Raw genomic sequence first — 27,013 nt, 5'->3', positions numbered from 1 at the left:
TTGACTACCGAAATGGTCGAAAAACGCAATTGTAAGCTAAAACTCTTCAATCATTTACCTTCATTTTGCAACAAATTGGAAGTTTCTAGCACAATATTTTGATTTAAGGTGAATTTATATATATATAAAAAAAAATTTTTCCTTACGTCCGTGCGGTAACTCTTCTGAAAAAATCAAAATGTTTTTGTGCGATTGTCGTAATGTTTGTACCATTTTAAATTAGCCGTTACATAAAGTTTCATATATATAAATGTGCGCAGTTTCATATACAATACAACAATAAATAATTGAAGGTTGTAGCTTTTCTCATTTTCGAAATATTTGCATATAAATCACGATAAATAGAAAAAATCCACGTTCGGTCAACTTTGACTCTACCGAAATAGTCGAAAAGCGCAATTGTAAGCTAAAACTCTTACAGTCTAGTAATATTCAGTCATTTATCTTCATTTTGAAACATATTCGAAGTCCCTAGCACAATATTTAGATTTATGGTGAATTTGAAAAAAAAAAAAACTTTCCTTCCCTCCGCGCGCGGATTCTTTGCAGCAAATCTCCGAAATGTGTACGTCACATTCTCGTAATAATTGCTCCGTTTCATAGAGTTTTGTATATGAAAATGTGCACAATTTCATGTAGAATACAACAAAAAATAATTGAAGGTAGTAGCTTTTCTCATTTTTGAAATATTTGCATATAAAAAATATATACAAAAAATTTGATATTCGGTTAATTTTAACTCGTCCGAAATGGTTGAAAACTGCAATTGTAAGCTAAAACTCTTACAGTATAGTAATATTCAATCATTTATCTTCATTTTGAAACAAATTGCAAGTCTCTAGAACAATATTTAGATTTATGGTGAATTTTTGAAAAAAAAAATTTTTTTACGTCTGTGCGATACGAATCCATGCATCATTTTGTGATAATATTTTCTTTGTGTTGCTTTGATCATTTTACAAAGTGTTATATACCAAATTGATTGCAATTTAGTATACAATACAACGAAAAATAAATTAACCTGTTAGCTTTAACCGTTTTGCTAACAGCACGATTTGAATAAAATTATATATGAAATTTTGTTTTCGCACTATCATATATCGCATTATCTATATATGATAATAATATTTTTTCATTTCTGATTGTTGCATACGAAACCTCAGGCAATGACAAAAAAAGGAGCCAAAAATGAACACTTAATCTTGAAAACTATGCACGCTGTGATTTTTTTAAAATATTTTTTCCGCTTTGGCGCTCACTCCGAGACCACTTCGGCCTACGGGAGACGATTTTTATTATACCCCTTCGGCGTAAGAGGGTTAATATTATATATATATATATATATATATATATATATATATATATATATATATATATATATATATATATACACACACACACACACACACACTATCTGCAGTATGAACCTCAAACGTCAATTCAGGAAAGCTGAAGATACATGGATGTTTTATAAGATTTATTCATGGAGAAACATTTCGCACATGACTATGTGCATCATTAATCTGCAAAATAACAAAATAACATTAAAAAAACTAAAAATACACAGGATTCTTAAAATGACAATAAAAAACATTAAAAGACCCCCTCCCCCCAAAAAAAAAGCAAAGTAAAAACAGCTGCTGTTACACCAACCTTCAGGTACAATGGAAGAAGATACAGTGACCAAAAATGGAACACAAACTCCCAAAGACGACTATGCTAGATATAGTCAAGCAGATGAGCAACCACCGTTTAACGATGGAACGAGTCTTTTAATATATAATGACTCTGAGGTAGTCAGATAATCTGCATCCTTAGAATACCCTAATAAGGTAAAGTGCTACTTCTTGACCTCAATTTTACAATTGATAGCATGATTTTTTAATATTCAAATGTTCAGGTCTGCTCAATCTTTGCCCCGTTCTAAAACTAAGCCCTAAGTGACTGGAATAACACATCTGCAACAACCTTTTCATTGATCCAATATAAGTACCAGGACATTCTGGGCATGTAAACTTATAAGACCAAATTGGATCTCAAGAAGGACTGCAGATGGTCCTTGAAGCCAAACAAGGAGCCAATTTTACAGGGATTATTTGATATCAATCTTAAATTAATGCATGGTATTTCTCTTTCAATAATTTGTTTCAGTCTATGTGAAAATTTGGAATTAAAAATATAAAGGATTGAAGCATACATGTTTTTTCAAAACATTAAAAATAGGTGTTGCAGGATGAAAATAACTAGTTAAAAGTTTGTTAACAATGCTAAAAACTAGATCCTTGGGAAATTAATTTTGTTGAAAGTTCAACAAAGTAGTTAAAAATTCAATCTCCTTATGAAATATAGCCCAACTGGGCGAGTATCTAAGAGCCCTATGTATAGATGGTATTCAATTTAAAACTGGTTTGACAAACATTGTAGAAATTATTTGCAAGACCTGTATAAGTTTTCTTTCTGTAAACAGAGGTAGTAAAAACAGAATTAACTCTCGTGATTAAAACATCTAAAAATGGTAAACGATTATCTTTCTCCAATTCCATAGTGAAATTAATGTTACGGTGTTGCTGATTAAGAAAATCTAAAAACTGAGTGGCCTGCCACTGATACTGATAAAGAGCAAAGGTATTGTCTACATAACTTCCGCAAAACGATGGTTTAAAGGACGACGGACAACAATCTAAAAATTTTTGTTCTAAAAAAGACAAAAGAATTTGTAAATAAAAGTCCTAATGGTCTCTTATACCTTCAGAGTGAAGTTTTTGAATGATATTGTGTCTCCATGTTGTATCATTTGCTTTTTCTATGTCAAAAAATATTGCTACTGTTAATTTTTTCTGATCAAATCCTTTTTTGATATGGTCTTCTAGGCAAGTTAGTGGTTCAAGGGTTGATCAGCCAGCTACTGATCCTGATTGCATTGGTGTTAGAGTTGATTTTTAGTTATGACATATGTTAGTTGTGAATTAAACATTTTTCTAGCATTTTACATAGACAGCTTGTCAAAGATATAGGTCTATAATTGGATGGATTGCTTGAGTCTTTTCTAGGTTTGTTTATTGGGATAATGATAGCATGTTTCCATTTAGTAAATATGATTTGGCAATGGGGGATAGTCTTGGTATCATTTCAAATGATATTTTATCATAGCCTTGGGCTGATGGATGACATGAATCTAGAGCATTGTTTAATTCATTCATATTAAATGCATAATTATATTCTAGATCTCCAATAGTTTCAAAATGAAGTATAGTATTTTTTCCCTGTGTTCTTATACTTTGAAAATGTTCATTTAGACTAGAGTAGGCACTTATGTTTTCAGAGATTCCCTATTATTTTCCAGATTTCATATGGGTCATGATAGTTTCCCATTTTGGTTTATTGCACTTCTTGGGTGTCTTATGAATTTTTCACTAATTTTCCTTATTTTTTGCCAAATATCTTTCATATTTGTATTTGTTGACAAGCATAATACATAATTTTTCCTTGATAATATTTTCTCAGATATTACAAGTTTTCGAAACTTGGCATTATATTGGTTATATAAAAGTTTAATATAATTGATTGTTATGTTGATGACCACTATCTTGTTTAGTATATTTGTATGGTTGGGCAATTTGTTGAGGGCTTTGAGCTGTGTCTTTAGTCTGCTAAGATTTCGACTTAATACGTGTTTGACTAAGCTTAAAGTTGCTACTAAGGTTGGAGTCCACCATGGGACAGGCGATTTATTTGGGTTTGGCCTTGTTTTAGGTATGCTTTTATTAGCAGCATTTATCATGAAATCTGTGAAGAATTCACATATCATACTGTGGTTTTGGTTATGAGAAAATGGTGGTATATTTCTGGTATCCGGATTGTAAATGTCCCAATATGCTTTTTGGATATTACATTTTACAGGTAGCAATATTAAATTATTATTTAAATAATTAAGGACTATGGGGAAGCGGTCACTGGTATACGAGTCATCCAAGACATTCCACTGAAGTCTTTCAGCTAAGTCGACTAAGCACAGCGAGATATCTACTGAAGAAAAGGTTAAATGGGTATTGGAGTAGTAAGTTGGCACATCACTTTCATTTAGGCAGCATAGGTCATGCTCCAATATACGTATTTCTCTATGTTTGTTCCTGGTGCATCAGCAGGGTGACAGTAATCCCAAAGGGGACTATTAGTGTTAAAATCTCCTACTATAAGTAGGGATTCAAGTAGATTATTAATTAATGCTGATAGATTACTGGAATTCGAACTAAAATTTGGTTGGTTGTATAAGTTACAAATTGAGATCATATTTTCATCCAGCATGTATAATTTGATAGCTGTTATCTGATATAATAGTGATGGTATGTTTAAAAGTTTATAGGTGATACTGTAATGAACATATATTGCTGTGCCTAGTTTTCCACTATCAGTTGGTGAGTAACAAGCACTTTTGTACTGCCAAAAGTTTGTGGAGTTAGATCCTATGTGTTTTAGGCATATACATATTAGTTTGCGGTCTCATAGGATTCTTTGTAATTCATCTAAATGTAGTTGGGTTAAGAGGCCATTTATATTCCATTGAATAATCTTTTATTCCATTATTGGGAGGAATTAGTGTTAAATACTGTAAACTGATTGCCAATTTACCTTTGTCTCAAAGTTTATATGCATTTGAATTTATTCGTGGTTTTTGCATTGTTGTATTTGTAAGTTGGTTATTAGATTCACCAGTTGTTTGCTTTTCATAATTGAATATTAATGTCTATTTTTTAATCTATAATTTCTTTTTTGTATTTTAAGGATTCAGAACATAATTCGTTCTTATATTGGTGTGTTAAAAGGCATTTCCTTAATTTAATGAAATTGTCTATACAATTTTGTATTGTGTCCTCTGTCTTGTTGGTTAGTTGGTTATATGTACCTATGAAGCACTCATTGCAACCTTAAGCCGAAGCATGTTTGGTGATATTTGTTATTGGTTCAGAAGTATTTGATCTTCTAGCTTTAGAAATTTCTGGTTTTGTAATTCTATTGGTCCTTTTCTGTAGTGATAAGGAATGTTGGTTTGAGGGGTTATTTACTCAATTGTTAACCCTTAAACGCCTATTGGACGTATTTTACGTGGAGATAAATTGTCTTTTGGGTGCCGACCGGACCTAATTTACGTCGACATAAAAAAAGTTTTTTTAAAAATTTGCGGAAAAATACTTGTAGGCCTACCAGCCAAAAACTTTTGAATCACGCCTTGGGGGATGCTGGGAGTTCACAGATCAAGGTGTTGTTTTGTTTACAATTGTTACCCATGCGCGCAAGCGCGAATTTCTTTCTTATCGCACTAAAAAGTATCAGTGACACATCTCGTAAATTATTTCATCACTTTGACATAATTTTTGGACCATTTTAAATTAGCCATTACATGGAGTATTATATATGGAAATGTGTGCATTTTCATGTAGAATACAACCACAAAATACTCATGATTATAGCTTTTATCAGTTTTGAAATATTTTCATATAAATAACGATAAGTGCCAAAATTTCAACCTTTGGTTAACTTTGACTCTATTGAAATGGTCGAAAAACGCAATTGTAAGCTAAAACTCTTATATTTTAGTAATATTCAATCATTTACCTTCATTTTGCAACAAATTGGAAGTCTCTAGCACAATATTTCGATTTATGGTGAATTAATGAAAAAACTTTTTCCTTACGTACGCGCGGTAACTCTTCCGAAAAAATCATATGTGCAATTGTCATAATGTTTGCACCATTTTAAATTAGCCGTTACATAAAGTTTTATATATGGAAATGTGCGCAATTTCATGCACAATACAACTAAAAACAACCCAAGGTTGTAGCTTTTATCAGTTTTGAAATATTTTCATATAAATAATGATAAGTGCCAAAATTTCAACCTTTGGGCAACTTTGACTCTACCGAAATAGTCGAAAAATGCAATTGTAAGCTAAAACTCTTACATTCTAGTAATATTCAATCATTTACCTTTATTTTGCAACAAATTGGAAGTCTCTAGCACAATATTTCGATTTATGGTGAATTTATATAAAAAAAAAAACATTTTCCTTACGTCCGCGCGGTAACTCTTCTGAAAAAATCATACGTGCGATTGTCGTAATGTTTGCACCATTTTAAATTAGCCGTTGCATAAAGTTTTATATATGAAAATGTGCGCAATTTAAGTAAAATACAACAAAAAATAATTGAAGGTTGTTGCTTTTCTCATTTTCGAAATATTTGCATATAAATCACGATAAATAGAAAAAAAACCACGTTCGGTCAAATCTGACTCTACCGAAATGGTCAAAAAAACGCAATTGTAAGCTAAAACTCTTACAGTCTAGTAATATTCAGTCATTTATCTTCATTTTGAAACAAATCCAAAGTCTTTAGCACAATATTTAGATTTATGGTGAATTTTAAAAAATAACTTTCCTTCCCTCTGCGCGCCGATTCTCCGCTGCAAATCTCCGAAATGCGTACGTCGCATTCTTGGAATATTTGCTCCGTTTCATAGTTTTATTTATGAAAATGTGCGCAATTTCATGTAAAATACAACAATAAATAATTAAAGTTGTAGCTTTTCTCATTTTTGAAATATTTGTATATAAAAAAAATATATAAACAAAATTCGATATTCGGTTAACTTAAACTCGTCTGAAATGGTCGAAAACTGCAATTGTAAGCTAAAACTCTTACAGTATAGTAATATTGAATCATTTATCTTCATTTTGAAACAAATTGGAATTCTCTAGAAAAATATTTAGATATATGGTGAATTTTTGAAAAAAAAATTTTTTGACATCAGAGCGTTACGAATTCATGCATCATATTGTGATATTATTTTCTCTGTGTTGCTTCGATTGTTTTACAATGTGTTATATACCAAAATGATTGCAATTTAGTGTACAATACAACGAAAACAAAATGAACTCATTAGCTTTAACCGTTTTGCTCACAGCGCGATTTGAATACAATTATATATGAAATTTTGTTTTCGCGCTATCATATATCGCATTATTTATATATGATAATGATATTTTTTTTAAATTTCTGATGGTTGCATACTAAACTTCAGGCAATGACAAAAAAAGGAGCCAAAAATGAACTCTTAATCTTGAAAAGTAAGCGCGCTGTGATTTTTTGAAAAAAAAAAAAATTTCCGCTTCGGCACTCACTCCAAGACCCCCTAGGCATTCGGATGACGATTTTTATTATACCCCTGGGGCGTTTAAGGGTTAATAGTGGAATATTTCAGTCTTGTGTATGGTTGGGGAGTGATAGTTATATTTTGGTTTGGTTTAATGGTATGATTTTCATTACTATTATCTGTTTGGAATTGTAGAGAGTGATTGATTGATTCTTTACTGTCCAGATGTTGCTGTTTGATTGGGATTGAGGGTAATTGTGCATTTCCACTTGTGATGAGGATATCTTTTTTAAAATGTTCTCCTGGTGTAGTTGGGGTTTCTTTGGATTGATTGTAATTTCCAATAGTCACTTTTTTTCCCTTAGGTGAGGTTCGTTCCAGTATTCTATTCTTTTTGTCAGTTCGATTATTATTATTATTTGATTCCTCTTCCATTGGAAGTTCTTTTCCATGGATATCTGAATCTTCAATGTTAGTAGTGGTACTGGTGGATATATCATCATGCTTGTTTTGGGGTTCAGTATTATTGATATGAGAATTAGTTTGAATGCTCATATTATCTTGTTGTTTGTTATTGATGTGATCGTTATTTAGATTTTTAGTTACATTCGTGAAAGAGTGGTTTTTAGATGGATTACTGACTCCTCTTACTTTTAGCTCAAGTCTAGCTTCTTTTGACTGACATTCCTGTTCTATTTATCAACAACTGGAGCTTTGTGTTGTATTGATAAAAGGAGCATTCCTTAGATTTGGCGTAATGGGATTATCCACAGTATTTAGGGAATTTACATTTCTAATTAGTAGTATGGGTGTCAGATGCACACACTCCGCATACTGCTTTATTGTGGCAATTTTTGTATGTGCCCATACTTTGAACATTGAGTGCATTGAAGTAGTACTGATGTACATAACAGTAATTTGGACATGCAAGGTACTGGTTCTGGAAGCCACAAATATCAAATCAGAAACACCATCTGAGGGCCAATGGAAGCCAAAACAATTATGTGCAAAGGAACCTTACCATTGATGACTCACTCCTTGGCTATATACTGGGAACATTTTGGATATCCACGATATTTTAGAAAAATGATCTCTTCTTAACCCTTAAACGCCGAGCCTCTATTTACCAAAGTGTCTGTCGTGTACTGGCGGCGTTCGGGAGTTAGCGCCAGAGCAGAAAAATATATTTTTTCAAAAAATCACTGCACACTTAGTTTTTAAGATTTAGAGTTCATTTTTGGCTACTTTTGTTGTCACTGCCTGAAGTTTAGTATGCAACCATCAGAAATGAAAAAAATATCTTTATCATATATAAATATTGGAATATATGACAAGCAAAAAAATTTCATATATAATTGTATACAAATCGTGCTGTGAGCAAAACGGTTAAAGCTAATGAGTTAATTTTTTTTTCGTTGTATTGTACACTAAATTGCAATGATTTTGGCATATAACAAATTGTAAGACGATCAAAGCAACACAGAGAATATATTATCGCAAAATGATGCATGAATTCGTAATGTGTGGACGTAAATTTTTTTTTTTTTTTTTTTTAATTCACCATAAATCAAAATATTGTGCTAGAAACTTCCCGTCTGTTGCAAAATGAAGGTAATTGATTGGATATTAGTAGACTGTAAGTGTTTTAGCTTACAATTGCAGTTTTCGACCATTTCGGTCGATTTAAAGTTGGCCGAAGGTCAAATTTTTTCTATTTATCGTGATTTATATGAAAATATTTCAAAACTGATAAAAGCTAAAACCATGAGTTATTTTTAGCTGTATTTTAATGACATTGCGCACATTTTCATATATAAAACTTAATGTAACGGCTAATATAAAACGGTGCAAACATTACGACAAAGTGACGAAAGAATTTCTGAAGTTTTGGCTGAGTTACAGCGCGGATGTAAGGAAAAAGTTTTTTTTAAATTCACTATAAATCAAAATATTGTGCTAGAGACTTCCAATTTGTTGCAAAATTAAGGTAAATGATTGAATGTTACTAGAATGTAAGAGTTTTAGCTTACAATTGCATTTTTCGACCATTTCGGTCGAGTCAAAGTTGACTGACTATAGGTTTAAATGTTGGCACTTATTGCGATTTATAAGAAAATATTTGAAAAGTGATAAAAGCTACAACCATGGATTATTTTTTGTTGTACAGTGTTCCCCCCGTATTCGCGGACTCACACATTCGCGGATTTTTCTTTGGAACCTATCTAGAAAGTATTCGCGGAATTTTCCGAGGAAAATAATCACTAATTAGTGTATTTTGATGTTTATTTTCATGACTAAATACATTTTTATGAAACAAAAATTATTTACTAATTTTCAAATATTAATTTTGATTAATACTGTATCAGTAAGTTTAATAAGTTTAAATATCACATAATAAAAATAATAATTCTCTCTCTCTCTCTACTACAAAGATGTATGTTTTTTTGTATGATAAATAAATGATTTACTATTTTCAAATATCAATATTAATTTATACAGCAATAATATCAATTCATTATAGAAAATACCATAGTGAATTAGTAAGATTTTAGCTTATAAATTTAAAAAATTATGGAAGAATGAAGGATATCCCAGTCAGATTCTTTCTCTAACTCCAGGTACTAAACCTCAGATATACGTATCAAGTTAAGTGACAGGAGGGGGAAGGAGCTGATTTGTTGTGGGCATGAAATTTCCAACCCCCCCCCCCCCCCTCTCTCTCCTCTCTCTCTCTCTCTCGTCTCTCTCTCCCTCTCTCTCTCTCTCTCTCTCTCCTCTCACTGATGAAGATTTTTATGGTACATATATGCGTAATATGTTTATTAATATTTTCAAATAACAATAATAATAATAATAATAATAATAATAACTGTAATTACAAAAATCATATGTGAAAGTATTTTACAAATAGTACGATAATCTCTCTCTCTCTCTCTTAAAGCGATGTATGTTTTTTAGATGATGATTTACTAATTTTCAAATATCAATATTAATGTAAACAGCAATAATATAAATTCATCCAAGAAAATACTGAAGTGAATTAGCAAGATTTTAGTTTATAAATAAAAAGAATTATGTAACCCCGTGTCTTGGGTTCCAACTATCAAATCGAGTGTTGCCATCTACGGATTATTGAAATTCTCTCTCTCTTTCTCTTTTGCTGATTTATATGAGATAATTTCTATGGTACATGTGTATGTTTATTAATATTTTCACATAATAATAATAATAATAATAATAATAATAATAATAATAATAATAATATAACTAATCTCAAAATCCACATGTGATAGTATTTTAAAGAAGAACAATAATCTATCCATTTCACTCTTTTAAATAAGGACAACCCTCTCTCTCTCTCTCTCTCTCTCTCTCTCTCTCTCTCTCTCTCTCTCTCTCTCTCTCCACACAAGATACTAGGCATGCGCTAGTGGTAAAATAATATACAGTACTAGTTTACAAATAATATTACGTTTAATGAGATTAAACAGTAACAATAACATTCATTCTCTCTCTCTCTCTCTCTCGCTCTCTCTCTCTCTCTCTCTCACGTATGTTTATTTGTTTTGTAGTGTAAATAAATGATTTACCTTATAACTAATTTTAAATATATTAAGAAGATTAATTAAAAATAGCGATTCCCAGTCTTTTTATCCACTTGGAGGAACATGGGGTGGGGGAGTAAATGAGTTTGATATACGAATTGGTGGAGGGGAGGAAGCGGAGTCTGGGAGTTATTCTCTCTCTTCCTCTATTATTATTCTCTCAGTCTCAGAAATAATTATAATTTCACTCTTGAGGGTCAAATATATGATGTTGCCATTCATTGGTGTCTGTCTCTGTCTCTGTCTCTCTCTCTCTCTCTCTCTCTCTATGATTTACTGTAGGTATATATTTTTCTCTCTCTCTCTATCTCTCTCTGTTATTTACTGTAGGTATATATTTTTAATGGTAAAATGTTTAAGATGACTTTAAAATGATATTGATATATAACCTCAAAGATTAATGCAGTAATAGGTTAGTAATTTTAGGTATATTTGAAGTAGGATGTTATTAACCCTTAAACGCCGAAGCGGCAAAAAAAAAAATTGTCTCCCGTGTGCCGGTGGTGTTTCAGAGTGAGCGCGGAAGCAGAAAAAATATTTTTTTCAAAAAATCACAGCGCAATTAGTTTTCAAGATTAAGAATTCATTTTTGGCTCCTTTTTTTGTCATTGGCTGAAGTTTAGTATGCAACCATCAGAAATGAAAAAAATTATCATTATCATATATAAATAATGCGATATATGATAGCGCAAAAACAAAATTTCATATATAATTGTATTCAAATCGCGCTGTGCACAAAACGGTTAAAGGTAACAAGTTACTTTTTTTCGTTGTAATATAAACTAAATTGCAATCATTTTGGTATATAACACATTGTAAAACGATAAAAGCAACACAGAAAAAATATTATCACAAAATAATGCATGAATTCGTAACGCACGGATGTAAACAAATATTTTTTTCAAAAATTCACCATAAATCTATATGCAATTATTTCGGAAATAAGAAAAGCTGCAACATTCAAATATTTTTCGTTTTATTCTACATAAAATTGCGCACATTTTCATATATAAAACTATATGAAATGCCTAATATGAAACGAAGCAAATATTCCGAGAATGGGACGTACGCATTTCGGAGATTTGTGGCGGAGGAAATCCGCGCGTGGAGGAAGGAAAGATTTTTTTTTAAATTCACCATAATCTAAATATTGTGCTAGAGACTTCAAATTTGTTTCAAGATGAAGATAAATGACTGAATATTACTAGACTGTAAGAGTTTTAGCTTACAATTGCGTTTTTCGACCATTTCGGTAGAGTCAAAGTTGACCGAATGTGTTTTCGGAAGAGTTACTGCGCAGACATAAAGAAAATGTTATTTTTTTCATAAATTCACCATAAATCGAAATATTGTGCTAGAGACTTCCAATTTGTTGCAAAATGAAGGTAAATGCTTGAATATTACTAGAATATAAGCGTTTTAGCTTACAATTGCGTTTTTAGACCATTTCGGTAGTCAAAGTTGACCAAAGGTTGAAATTTTGGCAATTATCGTTATTTATATGAAAATATCTCAAAACTGATAAAAGCTACAATCATGTGTTGTTTTTAGTTGTATTGTGCATGAAATTGCGCACATTTCCATATATAAAACTTTATATAACGGCTAATTTTAAAATGCCTAATATGAAACGGAGCAAATATTCCGAGAATGGGACGTACGCATTTCGGAGATTTGTGGCGGAGAATCCACGCGCGGAGTGAAGGAAAGATTTTTTTTTAAATTCACCATAAATCTAAATATTGTGCTAGAGACTTCAAATTTGTTTCAAGATGAAGATAAATGACTGAATATTACTAGACTGTAAAGTTTAGTTTACTTACAATTTGCGTTTTTGTTATTTTACGACCATTTTCGGTAAGAGTCAAAGTTGACCGTACGTGTTTTCGGAAGAGTTACCGCGCCCACATAAAGAAAATGTTATTTTTTTCATAAATTCACCATAAATCGAAATATTGTGCTAGAGACTTCCAATTTGTTGCAAAATGAAGGTAAATGCTTGAATATTACTAGAATATAAGCGTTTTAGCTTACAATTGCGTTTTTCGACCATTTCGGTAGAGTCAAAGTTGAACAAAGGTTGAAATTTTGGCACTTATTGTTATATATATGAAAATATTTCAAAACTGATAAAAGCTACAACCATGGGTTGTTTTTAGTTGTATTGTGCATGAAATTGCGCACATTTCCATATATAAAACTTTATATAACGGCTAATTTTAAAATGGTGCAAACATTACAATCACATGTATGATTTTTTTAGGAAGAGTTACCGCGCGGACGTAAGGAAAAAGTTTTTTCATAAATTCACCATAAATCGACATATTGTGCTTGAGACTTCCAATTAGTTGCAAAATTAAGGTAAATGATTGAATATTACTAAAATATAAGAGTTTTAGCTTACAATAGCGTTTTTTTGACCATTTCAGTAGAGTCAAAGTTAACCGAAGGTTGAAATTTTGGCAATTATCATTATTTATATGAAAATATCTCAAAACTGATAAAAGCTACAATCATGAGTATTTTTTTGTTGTATTCTACATAAAAATGCGCACATTTTCATATATAATACTTCATGTAACGGCTAATTTACAATGGTACAAAAATTATGTCAAAGTGACGAAATAATTTCCGAGATGTGTCACAGATACTTTTTAGTGTGGCAAGAAAGAAATTCGCGCTTGCGTAACGATTGTAAACAAAACAACACCTTGATCCGTGAACTCCCAGCATCCCCAAAGCCGCGTGATTCAAAAGTTTTAGGCTGGTAGGCCTATAAGTATTTTTCCGCGAATTTAAAAAAAAACTTTTGTAAGTCGACGTAAAATACGTCCAGTCGGCACCAAGAGACAAAAAATGTCGACGTAAAATACGTCCAGTCGGCAGTAAAGGGTTAAAGGTATACATTTGGCATCTGAACTTTCAAGATAGGCAGCTATAAGCATTTTTAGTGGTGGTTTTAACTATTCGCGGGGGTGTCTGGTACACATCCCCCGCAAATACGGGGGGAACACTGTATTCTACATGAAATTGTGCACATTTTCATGTATAACACTTTATGTAATGCCTAATAGAAAACGGTGCGAAAATTACGACAAGGTGACTAAAGAAATTCTAAGATTTTCAGCAGAGTTACCGTGCGCGGAGGTAAGGAAAAAGTTCTTTTCAAAAATTCACCATAAATCGAAATATTGTGCTAGAGATTTTCTGTTTGTTGCAAATTGAAGGTAAATGATTGAATGTCACTAGAATGTAAGAGTTTTAGCTTGCAATTGCGTTTTTTTTACCATTTCGGTCGAGTCAAGGTTGACCGAAGGTTGAAATTTTGGCAATTCGTGATTTATATGAAAAATATTTGAAAAGTGATAAAAGCTACAACCATGAGTTATTTTTTGTTGTGTTCTACATGAAATTGCACACATTTTCATATATAAAACTTTATGTAATGACTAATAGAAAACGGTGCAAAAATTACAACAAGGTGACTAAAGAAGTTCTGAGATTTTTAGGATACCGCATAAATAAAAAATATTTTGCTAGAGACCTTCTGTCTGTTGCAAAATGAAGGTAAATGATTGAATATTACTAGAATGTAAGAGTTTTAGCTTGCAATTACATTTTTGACCATTTCGGTCGAGTCAAAGTTGAACCGAAGGTTGAAAATTTTAGCACTTATCGTGATTATATGAAAATATTTCATAACTAATAAAAGCTACAACCATGCGTTGTTTTTTTTTTGTATTGTACATGAAATTGGGCACATTTTCATATATAAAACTACATATAACCCTTAAACGCCGAAGCGGTAAAAAAAAAATTGTCTCCCGTGTGCCGGAGGTGTTTCAGAGTGAGCACGGAAGTGGAAAAAATATTTTTTTCAAAAAATCACAGCGCGCTTAGTTTTCAAGATTAAGAGTTCATTTTCAGCTCCTCTTTTTGTCATTCGCTGAAGTTTAGTATGCAACCATCAGAAATGAAAAAAATTATCATTATCATATATAAATAATGCGATATATGATAGCGCAAAAACGAAATTTCATATATAATTGTATTCAAATCGCACTGTGCGCAAAACGGTTAAACGTAACAAGTTTTTTCGTTGTAATGTACACTAAATTGCGATCATTTTGGTATATAAAACATTGTAAAACTATAAAAGCAACACAGATAAAATATTATCACAAAATAATGCATGAATTCGTAACACGCGTTACGTAAAAACAAATATTTTTTTTCTTTTTCAAAAATTCACCATAAAATCTAAATATTGTCCCTAGAGACTTCCAAATTTCTTTCAAAATGAAGACAAATGATTGAATATTACTATACTGTAAGAATATTAGCTTACAATTGCAGTTTTTGACCATATCTGACGAGTTAAAATTGACCGAATGCCGAATTTTTATATATATATTTTTTATATGCAATTATTTCGGAAATAAGAAAAGCTACTACCTTCAAATATTTTTCGTTTTATTCTACATGAAATTGCGCACATTTTCATATATAAAACTCTATGAAAAGCCTAATATGAAACGGAGCAAATATTCCGAGAATGGGACGTACGCATTTCGGAGATTTGTGGCGGAGAATCCGCGCGAGGGGGGAAGGAAAGATTTTTTTTAAAATTCACTATAAATCTAATTGTTTTGCTAGAGACTTCGAATTTGTTTCAAAATGAAGATAAATGACTGAATATTACTAGACTGTAAGAGTTTTAGCTTACAATTGCGTTTTTCGACCATTTCGGTAGAGTCAAAGTTGACCGAATGTGGTTTTTTTTTTTTATTTATCGTGATTTATATGCAAATATTTCAAAAAGAGAAAAGCTACAACCTTCAATTAGTTTTTCTTATATTCTAAATGAAATTGCACACATTTTCATATATAAAACTTTATGTAACGGCTAATTTAAAATGGTGCAAACATTACCACAATCACACGTATGATTTTTTCAAAAGAGTTACCGCGCGGACGTAAAGAAAATGTTATTTTCTTCATAAATTCACCATAAATCGAAATACTGTGCTAGAGTTCCAATTTGTTGCAAAATGTAGATAAATGATTGAATATTACTAGAATATAAGCGTTTTAGCTTACAATTGCGTTTTTCGACCATTTCTGTAGAGTCAAAGTTGACCAAAGGTTGAAAATTTGTCACTTATCATTTTTTATACGAAAATAACTCAAAACTGATAAAAGCTACAACCATGGGTTGTTTTTAGTTGTATTGTGCATGAAATTGCGCACATTTCCATATATAAAACTTTATATAACGGCTAATTTTAAAATAGTGCAAACATTCCACAATCGCATGTATGATTTTTTTTCGGAAGAGTTACCGCGCGGACGTAAGGAAAAAGTTTTTCATTAATTCACCATAAATAGAAATATTGTGCTAGAGACTTCCAATTAGTTGCAAAATTAAGGTAAATGATTGAATATTACTAAAATATAAGAGTTTTAGCTTACAATTGCGTTTTTTTACCATTTCGGTAGAGTCAAAGTTGACCGAAGGTTGAAATTTTGGCAATTATCGTTATTTATATGAAAATATCTCAAAACTGATAAAAGCTACAATCATGAGTATTTTTTTTGTTGTATTCTACATAAAAATGCACACATTTTCATATATAATACTCCATGTTATGGCTCTTTTAAAATGGTATAAAAATTATGTCAAAGTGACGAAATAATTTCCGAGATGTGTCACAGATACTTTTTAGTGCGGCAAGAAAGAAATTCGCGCTTGCGCGCCTGCGTAACGATTGTAAACAAAACAACACCTTGATCCGTGAACTCCCAGCATCCCCCAAGGCGAGTGATTCAAGAATTTTCGGCTGGTAGGCCTCAAAGTATTTTTCCGCGAATTTTTAAAAAAACTTTTGTATGTCGACATAAAATACATCCAGTCGGCATCCGAGAGACAAAAAATGTCGTCGTAAAATACGTCCAATCGGCGTTTAAGGGGTAACGGCCAATAAAAAACGGTGCAAAAATTACGACAAAGTGACGAAAGAATTTCCGAGATGCGTCGCTGATGCTTTCTAGTGCGAGAAGAAAGCAATTCGCGCATGCACACCTGGGTAACGCTTGTAAACAAAACAACAGCGTGATCCGATTTAATGTTTTTCACAAACTAGGCCTACAACTATTTTTAAAAAAACTTTTTGTAATTGGTGTACTGTATGTCCACTTAAGCACCCGACAGACAATTTTAGTTCAACGTATAATACGTCCAGTCGGCATTTAAGGGTTAACAGATACTTTATTTAGCTAAAGCTTCAGCTTATTACACAAAAATATTCTTTCTAGGATCATATCACAAGTAACTTTAGTTACAACTGATTAATTATAAAATTCTTAATACTGCGTTTAAGGTAATTTTATAATTCCTTTGCAAAAATCTTTTAAAACATGCTGCAAGTATTATCCATTTAAGAGCCAGGCTAAAAATAAACAAATGCAGCATCTCAGACTGGGCAAACTATAAGGTCATCCATTTCAAGAAAAAACATCAATGGAAGGAGGACGATATGCAAATACACATGGTGTAAGAAAAAATTCAAAACAAATTCTCCCTTCTACAAGAAGTTGAAAATGACAATATATACAACCCCTTGTGGAGCCTCTTTTACGACAATCATAAATTTTACCAAGTTATACAAGTTTTTTCTAATAATCAATCCTATTTTATTTTGTAAAATTATAATTACAGCTCATACAATATCATAACAGATAAGAACTAAAATCAATAATAAAATCCTGAGTATATTTGTTTCAAGATGTTTACATAAATTTACTATATTGAAGATGCACTAACTTTTTTCATTTTAGTGCATGTTTTTTCTAATATTTCTTTAAATTTTTCTTTGCAAAATTACAAGTATAACCAACATACTATCATTAAAGATAAGAACTAAAACTAACAGCAATCACTGGGTATATTTATGAGCAAATATGTGAAAACATATCATGTGAGAATATGAGGCACTACATGTCCCCTTGATATAAAGTACACAACTGAATCATAAGAAAGCTAGAATCGGCGAGCTGAGCCAGTCTAAGTTGTCATTAATAAATTTAGGGGCTATTGAAGTAATAGAACCTCTTTCCTGCCCAATTTCTCCAAATTGATGGTGTGTAATATTGATCCTCACCAGGCGGTAATCCGTCCACCATTCAAACCCTGTTATTGTTACTCATATGAGGGTATCTGTCCATTAAGGGTTTAGCCAGAATTCAGAGGTCTTCTTTGGTAATATATAAGGTATATTTTTTGTAGCTTGGCAAAGCAAGGCAAATACAAACAAGTGGTGACCATAAAAAATAGTACCTACAGTAAAAATGGCCAAACGTCTGTTATAGTAAATAATCTATTTTTGTATTTTTTTTTTTTTGCTCACTTCCATCCCACTTACATTTGTCGTCTTCAAATTATTTCAAACTTATGTATGTATGCGCATCTTACAATCCACCTTGCTATCCATTCTATTTGTGGCTTCACACAAACACACGCATGCACACACGCGCGCGCGCGCACACACACACACACACACACACACACACACACAAACCCTGCCCCCCAAACACACAAACAGGTAATGTAACTAAACATTAACTTCCCAACATGCAAGTCTCAAGTTAAGAGAAATCCAGAAAAATTTGGAAGACTCCTAAAAACAACATAAAAACCTAAATTTTGCCAAAAATAAAAAATTTCTAGGGAAACATATGACACTAACTCTATTTCCTGTGTGAGAAAGAGAGTAGTATCTGGTAGAAAATAAACCATTTAGATTAACTACTTGCTAGAATGGTTAGGGTGGGTCTATGCCAGCTCTTATAAGTGTATCTGACTTTAAAAGGTATAGGTAACAGCAGCAATAGATTTTAATCATCTTTTATCCTTCTTTTGGTTAGGTGGTTAAAGTGACCTCATTTTGATATACTGAATGCAGGTTCAAATCCTACTTGGACGTCAGAAATTCTTTATTTGGATCTTAGGCTTTGTAGTGACTAGCATATCGACAAGTATGAAGAAATCAGGAAGTTAAGATTACATTTTGGTTATTACATGTCTGGCATTAAAAGATTATACTTTCAGGATTGGATCCACCACAGAAGCAAACTGTAACAGATTCTAAATTGCATCGAAGTGTCCTTGTTAAACCCTGGTTTGAGCTAGGAACCTTCTCAGCGCCTTCTTTATTTTGTGGTTTGAGTCTGCCTAGGAAGAGACAACCAGCTGCAGAAGGGCATCTCAGCCCCACACAATGCATGTCAGCTGTGAGGCAGGAAGAGTTCTGAGACAACTATTGTGGCCAATTTCATCAAGATTCTTGGGGAGAGATTTAAGCTGAAGGGTATGCCCTGGAATCTGTACATCTCTCCCTAACCAGAAGCTTAGGAAGGGGTGGAAGGAACACAGACATGCTAGCATGACTTTCAGATGGATAAAGATGACAGCCCAAGCCGAACTACTACCTGGCACGCATGAAATTTAAAAATATTTCAAAATATTGTGTATTGGTATTAACTGCTGAACCCATAACAAATTCGAATTATCGTAAAAATCTTTGGGGCCTTGGTCCAGTTGTGTTGGATTCTGTCAAGTACCTGATAATGGTGATCCAGGTACCAAAGAGATTAATTTCAATAAAAAATAATTTAAGAGAGAGAGAGAGAGAGAGAGAGAGAGAGAGAGAGAGAGAGAGAGAGAGAGACCTTGAGAGAGAGGACGAGAGAGACGAGAGACGGAAGGAGAGGAGAGAGAAGAGAGGAGAGAGAGAGAGAGAGAGAGGTTAGCTCTACTGTAAGTGCATCCCGTTTCCTAACATGATGCATAAAAAGGAAAACATTGGGTGGGTGTGCAAGTATGTTTGTAGAAATATTTATGTTGAATAAGCAAATGATTATGTGAGGGTTCCCTTACATGTCTTCTTTGGTCCAGCATTTTCTGTAATCCAGCAATGAACAGGTCCAGTTTCCAAATGGTCCACCCAGATAAGAACAATAAAATGTTTTCCTTTTGAGATAATCTATCATTGCACTGAATTTGTTTTAATTTTATATAATGAAGTAATGACTAATTATTCTATTGAAAACATTCCAAATAAATTCAATATACTATGCACAACACCAGTCATAATTAGTCAAGTTGTAACACATGACAAGTAAAATAAGTTACAAATAAGAATGATGCATAAAACCTACGGAACTCCCATGTTATGCATTTAGATATATCTATAATTCCATAAAGCTTTCCTTAGCATGCCAAATGCAAGATTTTCAAGACAAATGAAACTGTGTAAAAAGCATAATAGTACGTACTGAAATTAAGCATTCTAATTAAAATCACAGAAGGTTTTGATAAAAAATTTACATGGAAAATTCTTACAGATTCCTTTGAACTTGACTCTCTGATATTATATAGCTGACAACATTCATGCTGTCACATACATATACTACAACCATAATGTAGTACATATAAAACTTTTTCCTGGAAATGCAACTGCAGTTACCAGAATTGAGTAGAGTGGACAGTTCATTGTAGCACGAGCTCTATCTTCCTCTCTCCTTGGCCAAAACATCTACAATTAGGATGATAATATTTAGAATGGTCCCAGTGGTTTTTGTTATTTCACTATCTTACAAACCTAGTAAAGTAAATGAAAAATATTCTACATAGTTGACTGAAAAATAATCTGCATAGTCGACTTGAGTGTTGTAAACTATTTATATTTGCTAAAAAGGTAAATGTTCCCTTTTGAGTTCAACCATCCATAATCCAGATGAACCAGTTTAAGTGAAATTTCCCAAGGAAATTCATCAGTTTAGTCTACATACATTACACAGCTGTTAACCCTCTTACGCCGAATGGACGTATCAAACGTCGAGTCAAAATGTCTCCTGTATGCCAAATGGACGTATCATACGTCGACTCAAAAAAGTTTTTTAAAAATTCGCGGAAAAATACTTATAGGCCTACCAGCCGAAAACTTTTGAATCACACGCCTTGGGGGATGCTGGGAGTTCATGGATCAAGGTGTTGTTTTGTTTACAATCGCTATGCAGGTGCGCAAGCGCGAATTTCTTTCTTATCGCACTAAAAAGTATCAGTGACACATCTCAAAAATTATTTTGTCACTTTTGACATAATTTTTGTACCATTGTAAATTATCCTTTACATGAAGTATTATATATGAAAATGTGTGCAATTTCATGTAGAATACAACAAAAAAATACTCATGATTGTAGCTTTTATCAGTTTTGAAATATTTTCATATAAATAACGATAAGTGCAAAAAATTCAACCTTCGGTCAACTTTGACTCTAACCGAAATGGTCGAAAAAAGCAATTGTAAAGCTAAAACTCTTACATTCTAGTAATATTCAATCATTTACCTTCACTTTGCAATGACTTTTGGAAGTCTCTAGCACAATATTTCGTTTATGGTGAGATGAAAAAAACACAAAACCAAAAAAAACAATAAATTTTTCCCAGACGTCCCGCGGTAACGTCTTTCCGAAAAATCAAATTTTTTTTATGCGATTGTCGAAATGTTTGCACCATTTAAAATTAGCTGTTACATAAAGTTTTATATATGAAAATGTGCGCAATTTCATGTAGAATACAACGAAAAATGATTGAAGGTTGTAGCTTTTCTCTTTTTTGGAAATATTTGCATATAAATCACAGATAAATAGAAAAAAAATCCCTTCGTTCGGTCGGAAATTTGCCTCTAACGATAAGTGCAAAAAATTCAACCTTTTCGGTCAACTTTGACTCTACCGAAATGGTAAAAAAACGCAATTGTAAGCTAAAACTCTTATATTATAGTAATATTCAATCATTTGCCTTCATTTTGCAACTAATTGGACGTCTCTAGCACAATATTTCGATTTATGGTGAATTTATGAAAAAACTTTTTCCTTGAAGGTTGTAGCTTTTCCCATCTCCGAAATATGTGCATATAAAATAATATATATATAAAAATTTTGACATTCGGTCAACTTTAACTCGTCCGAAATGGTCAAAATCTGCAATTCTAATCTAAAACTCTTACATTATAGTAACATTCAATCATTTGTCTTCATTTTGAAAGAAATTGGAAGTCTCTAGAACAATATTTAGATTTACGGTGAATTTTTTAAAATAACATTTTTTTACGTCCGCTCATTACTAATTCATACATTATTTTGTGATAATATTTTTCCGGTGTTGCTTTTATTGTTTTACAATGTATTATATATCAAAATGATTACAATTTAGTGTACAATACAACGAAAAAAAAAGTAACTCGTTAGCTTTGACCGTTTTTTGCACAGCGTGATTTGAATACAATTATGTATGAATTTTTTTTTCGCTACCATATATCGCATTATTTACATATGATAATTATATTATTTTTCATTTCTGATGGTTGCATACTAGACTTCAGGCAATGACAAAAAAATGAGCCAAAAATTAACTCTTAGTCTTCAAAAGTAAGCGCGCTGTGATTTTTTGAAAAAATTATTTTTTCCGCTTCCGCGCTCACTCCAAACCGGCCCCGGCATACGGGAGAGGTTTTGATTTTTAGGGCTTTGGCGTAAGAGGGTTAATAAAAATATATTTATAAAGAGGAGTATGTTCAGTAACTGCGGATAAATCTTACATCATGCACATAACCTCTTTGTCAGAGCTACAAGTTAACCCTTAAACGCCAACTGGACGTATTGTACGTCGACTAAAATTGTCTGTCGGGTGCCAAGTGGACGTATGGTATGTTGACTACTAAAAGTTTTTTTAAATATTTGCGGAAAAATAGTTATAGACCTAGTTTGTGAAAGATTTTAAATCATGCCCCTTGAGGGATGCTGAGAGTTCATGGATCACGCTGTTGTTTTGTTTACAAGTGTTACCAAGCCGTGCAAGCGCGAATTTCTTTCTTCTCGCACTACGTGTTACGAATTCATGCATCATTTTGTGATAATATTTTCTCTGTGTTGCTTTGATCGTTTTACATATTGTTATATAACAAAATCATTGCAATTTAGTGTACAATACAACGAAAAAAAAATAACTCATTAGCTTTAACCGTTTTTCTCACAGCACGATTTGTATACAATTATATATGAAAATTTTTTTCAAACTGTCATATTCAAATATTCATATATGATAATGATTTTTTTTTCATTTCTGATGGTTGCATAATAAACTTCAGGAAATGACAAAGAAAAGGAGCCAAAAATGAACTCTTAATCTTAAAAACTAAGCATGCTGTGGTTTTTTGAAAAAGCTTTTTTTTCCGCTTCAGCGCTAACTCCCGAACGCCGCCGGCACACGAGACACTTTTGTAAATAGAGGCTCGGTGTTTAAGGATTAATAGCTGGTGAATGCTCAGATTATCTTAACAACTATGAAATAACACTGCTTGACAATGAGAACACAGTGGTTTACACCATGCTGAGCCTAAAACTATCTGTTAATAAACTTATTTTCTGTAAAGCTACACTGATTTTTCCTAACACCTAGAGTACCGCAGATATTACCTACTCACTTGGTTTACTACACAACTCATTTTAGCTCCATGATGTGTTTGCATGACAATAAAACATGGGTCTGTGACTATTTGACAGTTTTGTCAGCACCAGCTATAACTGAAAAAAGTAAGATGGCAAAGTAAACACTAACCGGACTCATGGGAATACAGGAACGGGGTGAAACACTGCTAATAATGCAACTCTGTGGACTTTGCCAATTCTGTTGCTGTTGTGATTCACGGTACCCTTGATTCTTTGGCCACAGCTGCTGCTCCTGAAGTCTTTCTTGCTCCCGGCTCTGCTGAAACTCTTGTTGCCTTTGCTCAAATTCCTTTTGCTTTGCAATCTGAACTACTGACATTTCCTCTTTGAATTTTTTCATATTTATATCTAGATCCCTGCAAAAGACATTAATAAAACTTATCAATTAAAAAATAATCTTGAATGACAACCTCCTGTTTTGAGTAACCTATGAAAAATTTGTGCTGCACGGTGATGATAATAAGCTGTATAATGTAATCATAACCACTCCTTTCTAGAACTGCCAGGTCCCAAAAATTGAAGATATGACTGTTGGTTGCTGATGTTTCTGAATCAACTGACAAAACAAATACATCACATTAGTATACAGTAGCTCACCGATGTAATGGATTAAAGCTTCTGAGCCTACACCTTTATAAAAGAAAATCCAATATATCGTTGTATGTAGTATATAGTACCAAAAATTAAACATTTACAAAAGTTAGACAGTACAAACATATTTAAAATAATGCAGATTCAAATAAAAGTTGGTTTGCTTGCTACAACCTATTACTGTATTTTTATCATATTGGTACTGTATTACAGAATATCTACATGGTCATCATATGCCATTTGCATTTGATATTGTTTACATTCTCAAGATCTCCACTAATTGAGTACAAAGGACATTTTCATTGCCATTAGTTGCTAGAACAAAAATAATCTGGCACTTTTTCTTGTAAATTAACAAAGTTGGGTTCAAAATGTGCACATTATTTGATTGCATAAGCAGAAAGTGTTATTTCGCAAATTTTGGACATCACTTTTGCCGACTTGTTATTTGTTTTATTCAGCCTCGGATATAATCTGCAGCTTTAATTAACTGGTACGTATTCTTCCTTAAGATCTCCATTGCATGAACGATGAATAAAAATGTATTTCATTTATATACTTACGATGAATAAAAATGTATTTTATTTATATACTTATAGATGCCACCACTGAGAATTGGCAGGGTTCAACAACTTGACACCTTTAATGCAATTCTTACTAAACGGTCAATAGTCATGGTTGCTTAAGTCGGTAGAGGTTTACAATCACTTTACCCACAATTCTATCAGAATTTTTTTAGGGAGGATGGAGGAGTGTCATAAGTACTACATGTACTATTACCATCGATGAAATGGAGAGAGAGAGAGAGAGAGAGAGAGAGAGAGAGATATTGTTGGTATTCTTCATTGGGAAATACTCACAAATTACTGTATTTTCATATTTTGGTGAATAAATGCACCTTTTGTAATAAAACTATTAAAATACTCGGGTATAAGCATTTTTATTTTTTTTGTTTCAACTATCAAAATAGGCAGTTCTAAGCATTTATAGAGGGGTTTTAAGTATTCATGGATTTTAGCTAATACGGGAGTCTACAATACACTGATATATATCCATATGCAAAAGTCAGGCAATAGTTGTACAAGCAGTCGCCAGTTAACCGCCACAAGAAGTGGGAAATTTGAAAGACAGATGGTGCGTACGTAGCTAAAATTGATAGGTTACTTACAATTAATCGTTTGTAGTTTATTGTTAATCTCCATTATTACTGCCTATTTTTACTTCAAATAAATTGCAAGTTCAAAGCAAAACCTTTCTACTATATGAAATAGACACCTTTTAGATTGCATCAATGCCATCTCTATATTTTTTCTAGATTTTACTTTATCATCCAAAATTTGGTATACTTTCATAGCGTTAGTGAAGCCACTTTTTGTATCCTAATATTATAAATTATATTGCTTGATCAATTTATATTAACACCAACTTATTCCAAATCTACTTGTCATTCAGGGGAAAGCAAAAGCAGATGATATATATATATATATATATATATATATATATATATATATATATATCATCTGCTTTGCTTTCCCCTGAATGACAAGTAGATTTGGAATAAGTTGGTGTTAATGTAAATTGATCAAGCAATATAATTTATAATATTAAGATACAAAAAGTGGCTTCACTAACGCTAAGAAAATAGACCAAATTTTGGATAAAGTAAAATCTAGAAAAATATAGAGAAGGCATTGATGCAATCTAAAAGGTGTCTATTTCATATAGTAGAAAGGTTTTGCCCTTGAACTTGCAATTCATTTGAAGTAAAAATAGGCAGTAATAATGGAGATTATTATTATTATTACTATTATATATATATATATATATATATATATATATATATATATATATATATATATATATATATATATATATATATATATACGTATTTGTTGGCAGTCTGATTTATTTATATTTTAGATATCTAATTCACAATTTTTTTATTAAATGTATTGCATGTAACTCATTTCAAATAATTATTAAGTAACCATTAACTATAATAAACAAAGAAACAAAAAAAGCTTCCAAACGTCTGTTTACATCCAGCACTTATGAGTATCGAACGATCGACAAGCAATCACTTTACACAGTAAGCCATAAATTTTCATTATCTCTCTTCAACTACTGAAACTACCAAACAGTATAATAACCATTCATTTCTATTCTTTATTCTATCTTTACCTAATGTTTTTTTTTTTATTAAATGTATTGCATGAATAAGTTTTTCAATTTACAGCATCCTTTTACCAAGGTACTACTGTGTATATATATATATATATATATTATATATATATATATATATATATATATATATATATATATATATATATATATGTATATATATATATATATATATATATATATATATATATATATATATATATATATATATATATATATATATAGATATATATAGATATAGATATATATATATATATATATATATATATATATATATATATATTATATATGTATATATATATATATTATATATATATATATATATATATATATATATATACACAGTAGTACCTGAGATACGAAAGGCTACTTACGAAAAACTCGAGATACGAAAGCCAATGCGAAAAATTTTACTGCTCTACATATGAAAAGTTTTCAAGATTCGAAAGGTTGTTGCTGTAAAGTCCCGAGATTCGCCTGGACCACTGAGAACAATTTTAAAACTCCTGCGCCGCCCCAAATCTGAGTAAAACTCGCCACCATCCTCCCGCTCTCCCATTGGTTCCTGATGTTAGTCACCCCATAAGTCCTGCTCTCCTATTGGTCAGCATCTACCCCTTGTGCTTTAAGTATTCTATTGGTAAAAGGATGCTGTAAATTGAAAAACTTATTCATGCAATACATTTAATAAAAAAAAAAACATTAGGTAAAGATAGAATAAAAAAGAATAGAAATGAATGGTTATTATACTGTTTGGTAGTTTCAGTAGTTGAAGAGAGATAATGAAAATTTATGGCTTACTGTGTAAAGTGATTGCTTGTCGATCGTTCGATACTCATAAGTGCTGGATGTAAACAGACGTTTGGAAGCTTTTTTTTTTTTTTTGTTTATTATAGTTAATGGTTACTTAATAATTA

General features: G+C 31.8%; 1 protein-coding gene across 2 annotated transcripts in view; it reads right to left on the bottom strand.

Annotated features, from left to right (window-relative positions):
- Positions 1-23,674, bottom strand: part of LOC135219579 (uncharacterized) — a 331,388-nt gene extending 307,714 nt beyond the window's left edge. The window contains exon 1 of one of the 2 annotated variants that reach the window (XM_064256461.1): positions 23,434-23,674. In XM_064256461.1, coding sequence (XP_064112531.1) covers positions 23,434-23,664 — 231 coding nt within the window. In that variant the 5' untranslated portion in view covers positions 23,665-23,674. The remainder of the gene's footprint in view (positions 1-23,433) is intronic. The other variant, XM_064256463.1, reaches the window with a different exon arrangement.
- Positions 23,675-27,013: the final 3,339 nt, after the last annotated feature.

Source organism: Macrobrachium nipponense, chromosome 1 (genome assembly GCF_015104395.2).
Source record: "Macrobrachium nipponense isolate FS-2020 chromosome 1, ASM1510439v2, whole genome shotgun sequence".
In the NCBI taxonomy this organism is placed as follows: Eukaryota; Metazoa; Arthropoda; class Malacostraca; order Decapoda; family Palaemonidae; genus Macrobrachium; species Macrobrachium nipponense.
Note: the sequence above shows the minus strand (reverse complement) of the source record. Positions and strands in the feature narration are given on the sequence as shown.